Raw genomic sequence first — 4,760 nt, forward strand, 5'->3', positions numbered from 1 at the left:
ATTGACCCCGCACAGTTGGTACGTTTTGCTTTCTGCTATATTTAGTCCTCTTGCTAAACAGACCACCAATGATCCTTTCACCTCTCTCTCTCTCTCTCTCTCTCTCTCTCTCTCTCTCTCTCTCTCTCTCTCTCTCTCTCTCTCTCTCTCTCTCGGAACAAGGCACAATGATAATGATATCTCTGTCTTCATCCTTGTGTTCCCTTGAATTCATCTGCTAAAAGCCCAACCAAGCAGACAAAGAGAGAAAAGAAGAGGCAACAATGGTGACCGTTAAGAGTCTTGTTACTCTATTCTCCTTCCTTCCTCTGCTCACTGGAACAATGGCACAGCCATCTGCACTGCACCAACAAGACTTTGCTTCGCTAGTGGAGATCAGGCGCAATTTGAAGGACCTCCCCGGATCCGACTTCTTCTCCTCCTGGGATTTCTCTGCGGATCCGTGCGTATCCTTCGCCGGAGTCGTCTGCCAGCCGGACCCTGAAGGCAGTCCTCAACAGAGGATCCAGTCCCTCAATCTCGGCACCGGGCTCGCGAATTCGTCCGGCCTCACTGGGTCACTGAGCCCGGCAGTGGGAAACCTCACAGCATTGCTGCAGCTGGTGGTTTACCCTGGTGCGGTATCTGGCGAGATCCCAGATTCCGTCTGCAATTTGCAGTTCCTTCAGTATCTTGAATTCACGAGTAACAGATTCTCCGGCCTCATTCCGGCATGCCTTGCCAATTTGCAGAGTCTTCATACTTTAGATCTTGGGTACAACAGCCTCCGTGGCCCGATACCGCAGAATTTGTCGTCGTCTTCCATGGGACTCAGAGTACTAATCCTCACTTCGAATTTCCTGTCCGGGCTGTTGCCGGATTTCGATGCCCAATTCTTTCACATTGACATCAAAAGAAACCTTTTCACTGGGTTTCTTCCCCGGTTCCCGGCCTCGCTCCGGTACTTATCAGCCTCGCAGAACCGCTTATCCGGACCGCTAACCAATCTGGTCCCCCTTCCCCAATTGAGCTTCTTGGACCTGAGCATGAATGACTTCAATGGGAGCATACCACCAGCCTTATTCAGCTATGACATATCATCTCTGCTCTTGCAGAGGAACAATCTGTCCGGCCAGATCCCGTCCATGGGCGAAGGTGCGAACCTTGCCGGCTCCACCGTCGATCTCAGCCACAACAATCTTAGCGGGGAATTGCCGGCCGGGCTCGCCGGCGTCGAGAACCTGTTCTTGAACAACAACAGGTTTACTGGAGCAGTGCCGATTGAGTACGCGAAGAGTGTTTATGATGGGAGTTTAAAGACACTGTATCTGCAGCACAACTATCTGACAAGCTTTCCGGTGCCCGCCGGCGCCGACATACCGGATTCGGGTTCCTTGTGCATATCCTACAATTGCATGGATCCGCCCGTTAGGCCGCCCTGCCCAGCAAGCGCCGGGGGGCAGCAGTCGAGGCCGGTTAATCAATGCTCGATCTATAACGGCTAGTTTTTCTTAGTGCCTCTCTTCCTGTGTGTGGGTTGTTTTTTGAATTTATTAATTTATTTGTGTTATATTATGCATATTATTATTATTGACCCTGTTGGTCTATAGAGGAGAGGGAGAGACACCACAATAACTCTGGAATGGTGTTTGCTTTGGAACTTGAGTCTCTCTCTCTCTCTTCATTTGATTATTCCTCTTGGTTTCCCGGTTAGAGAAGTGAAACTGTGGTACAAGGTTGTATTTAAGAGACGTTCTGATCTACACCGTAGATTTTGTGATTGATTGGACGGATATGATAAGCTTGCATCATTTTTTTCTCTTTGTTGTTTTGTATTAATTGTTTGGTTTTTTGTGTGTATAGTTTTGCTTGGAATTGGATCTTATCAAGAAATATAGTGCTTCTTGTTGTTGCGGTGGTGGTGGCTCTAGTGGTTGGAATGGATAAAAAACTCTTTGAGACAAATGTGGTGATCTGGCACCGTTTGTGGTTGCAGTTGGAATCCATGGAAAATCATGACTTTCCTTGATTTGAGGCATCACCCACCAGAAAGGGTGAAATTTGAAAGTCAAGGGAATTCCATATTTTCAAGGTGGGTCATGTCTATTGGTGCCTTCTAGGAGTATACCCAGCATCTTTTAACTTTTTTTTAAGCCGAGCAACCTAGTCAGGGCCTGTGTGGGTGGAGCCCTTGGGTACTCAAAAATCGAGGTTTTAATAAACCTAAGTTTACCAAAACCTAGTTAAACAATGTCTTGTGATCAAACTTGGTTTAAGCATCCTTAGGCAAAAGATGAAGAGGTGTGTCAATCACACTAAGGCTCTGTTTGGGAGTCTTGCATTGAGATTTAGATGGAGACACCATTTTCCATGTGTTACCAAAAACATTCTCTTGAGAATGGTATTGAAATGTGGAACTGGAGCTGCCAACTCCATTCCTATTAAAGTGTAGTCAGATATCAATGCAGAGAATCACACCCAAACAAATGTGAGCATATCAGGAAGAAAATAAAGATGGTCCAGAACAATTTTAAATTTGTAGATTCCCAAACTTTCAAAGATAAGAAACTCATCCACACATCTAGGGTATGTTTGGAAGAGAGAAAAACTCTCATAGGAAAAGAAAGTTTTGCCTATGAGAGTTTTTGATATGAGAAGTTTTTCAAAAGAAAGTTTTTCGCTTATTTGTGTAACATGAGAAAAACAGAGTGAAAAATGTGAAAAAAATGAGAGGAGGAAGGTGGTGGTGAGATGGATGGTAGTGGTGATGGTGGGTGGATGGTGGTGGGTGTAAAAATAAATTTTCTCTTGGTAGGAAATATTTCTCCACCTTCCATAGAGGAATGTTTTCTATCAAAAAGTGTAATTTTTAGAAAAACTCTCCTAACGAAAAAGTCTCTCATTTGCAAGGGTCGAAAAATCAGAACTGATCTTTCATTTTGCATCACTTTTCCAACATCTTTCTGGTTTCCAAACTTGGCAAAAGGCATGTAAGTTATAAATAATGGAACCTCTCAGGACTTGAGAGCCGTAGGTCTAGACTCTGTTAAGAGTAGAACCAGATTACACTATTGTAGTTTGTGTGCGATGCGTGTCATGTTCTCGTTGTCATGATACCTTTACAATTCCCAATGCAGTCAGTTAACACCATGGCTCAGGCTCCCTAACAAAGCCTGAAAAAGCACCAACTGACCACTATTTGGTTGTTCAGTGTTTGACTTGTCATTTTCTGGCCAGAGAAAACCTAGGACATGGGTAGCATTGTCCAGTCAGTTTCTAGCCACCAGCCACACAGAAAAGGCCCACAAAGTGATTAAGCAAGATGTCCCGGGGGGGAGGAAAATGGGATTGAGCATGAGAGGGTTTGGAGAGGGCACAATTGACAAATTGAGCTCGGAAATGATTTTCAAAATCAAGGTTTTGTTTAAATTTTGTCTACAAAAACTAGGTTAAGATTAGGGCTGATAAATGAGCTCAATGAACCAAACATGAGGTGTTTAAGCTCAATTCATTTTTATGGGGAGTCGAGCTGAGCTTAATCTCATGATGAGCCTGAGCTAAATAAGCCAAGTACAAGCTGGTTTATTTTAAAAAATACATTGTTTCAAATCTGGAAGTAATAGGATTTAAATTATAAACCTATTGAGCGAGCTCAAGCAGGCTTAATTACAAGAAAATACATTTTTCAAAGCTAAAGACAATAAGATTTAGGCTCTAATCCTATTGCTTGTATGCCAAACAGTTCAATTATTTACTTACACTACATTATCTAAATTATTTTTAGTACTACTTAACCAGCCTACACAAGGCAAACCCAGCCGAATACCTTTGTTAATATTCAGCAGCTTGTCGAGCCTATGTTCTTAGTTCGAATGAACCTTTTACAAGCCCGGCATGATCTAGTTTTCATGCTATTTTAAGGGGGGGTGGTGTTTAAAACGTCCTAGTTTTCTAAAAACATGATAACAAATTGGCTAGTAATTATCATGGCTTTAGAAAGTGAGGATGCAGATACTCAGCTTCTAGAGGCTAGTTCTTTGGTGTCAATTCTACCATTCTTTGTATTTTATATGCACCATTAATTACTATACAAAGATTATGGTAAGGAGAATGAGAAATAAAAAAGAAAAAGAGCTAAATTCCAAACATTGATGTCACAATCAGCATGGTTTCTTAATGTCATTCATGATGGTATATTTTTTCTCAAGGATTAATAAATTTATTGATGAGTACTAAGAAATGCAATTTGTTCTTTCATATCTAATTTAGATAAGGCTTATGGTGGTATTGACTGAAAATTATTAGAAAAAATATTTAGTTGGCTTTGGGTTTTGTATGATTGAGTCCATTATTTGTGAGGACAACTTCGTTTGTCATTATGCTTAAGTACATCCGAGGCAAAGTACTTTATTAAAGTAAAGAAATTTCACAAGGTGAGCCATTGTCTCCTTTTTTTATTTCTTACAATAATGACAGGAATAACTGCTGATTACAACTAAGAAAAGGAAAATATTGTCATTTACTTACGTCATTTGCCAATTTACATCTTTGATCCTTTTAATCTCACAATGTAACGCTCACCAGGTGAGGTTAAACTCACCTGGTTCAGTTACGGAGTGGGAAGGACAGGGCCCCTCTCTCTCCCAATAAATGGTTAATGGAGGAGAGGAAGGGGCGCCTGCCTCCTCCAAATTAAGAGGGAAACCCTCTCTCTCCCACATATATGTAGTGGGGAGAGAGGGGTGCTCCTCTCTTAATGGGGAGAGAGTTACAAAGAAGTA

The 4,760-nt window shown here is 42.0% G+C and overlaps 1 protein-coding gene across 1 annotated transcript; it reads left to right on the forward strand.

Moving 5' to 3' along the window:
* The first annotated feature begins 263 nt into the window (after positions 1-263).
* On the forward strand, positions 264-1,484 carry LOC149832037 (uncharacterized). Its single transcript, XM_090013142.1, has one exon. It carries the CDS (start codon positions 264-266, stop codon positions 1,482-1,484), a length of 1,221 nt encoding a protein of 406 aa, XP_089869268.1.
* Positions 1,485-4,760: the final 3,276 nt, after the last annotated feature.

Source organism: Nuphar pumila, chromosome 7 (assembly GCF_984573655.1).
Source record: "Nuphar pumila chromosome 7, dmNupPumi1.hap1.1, whole genome shotgun sequence".
NCBI lineage: Eukaryota > Viridiplantae > Streptophyta > Magnoliopsida > Nymphaeales > Nymphaeaceae > Nuphar > Nuphar pumila.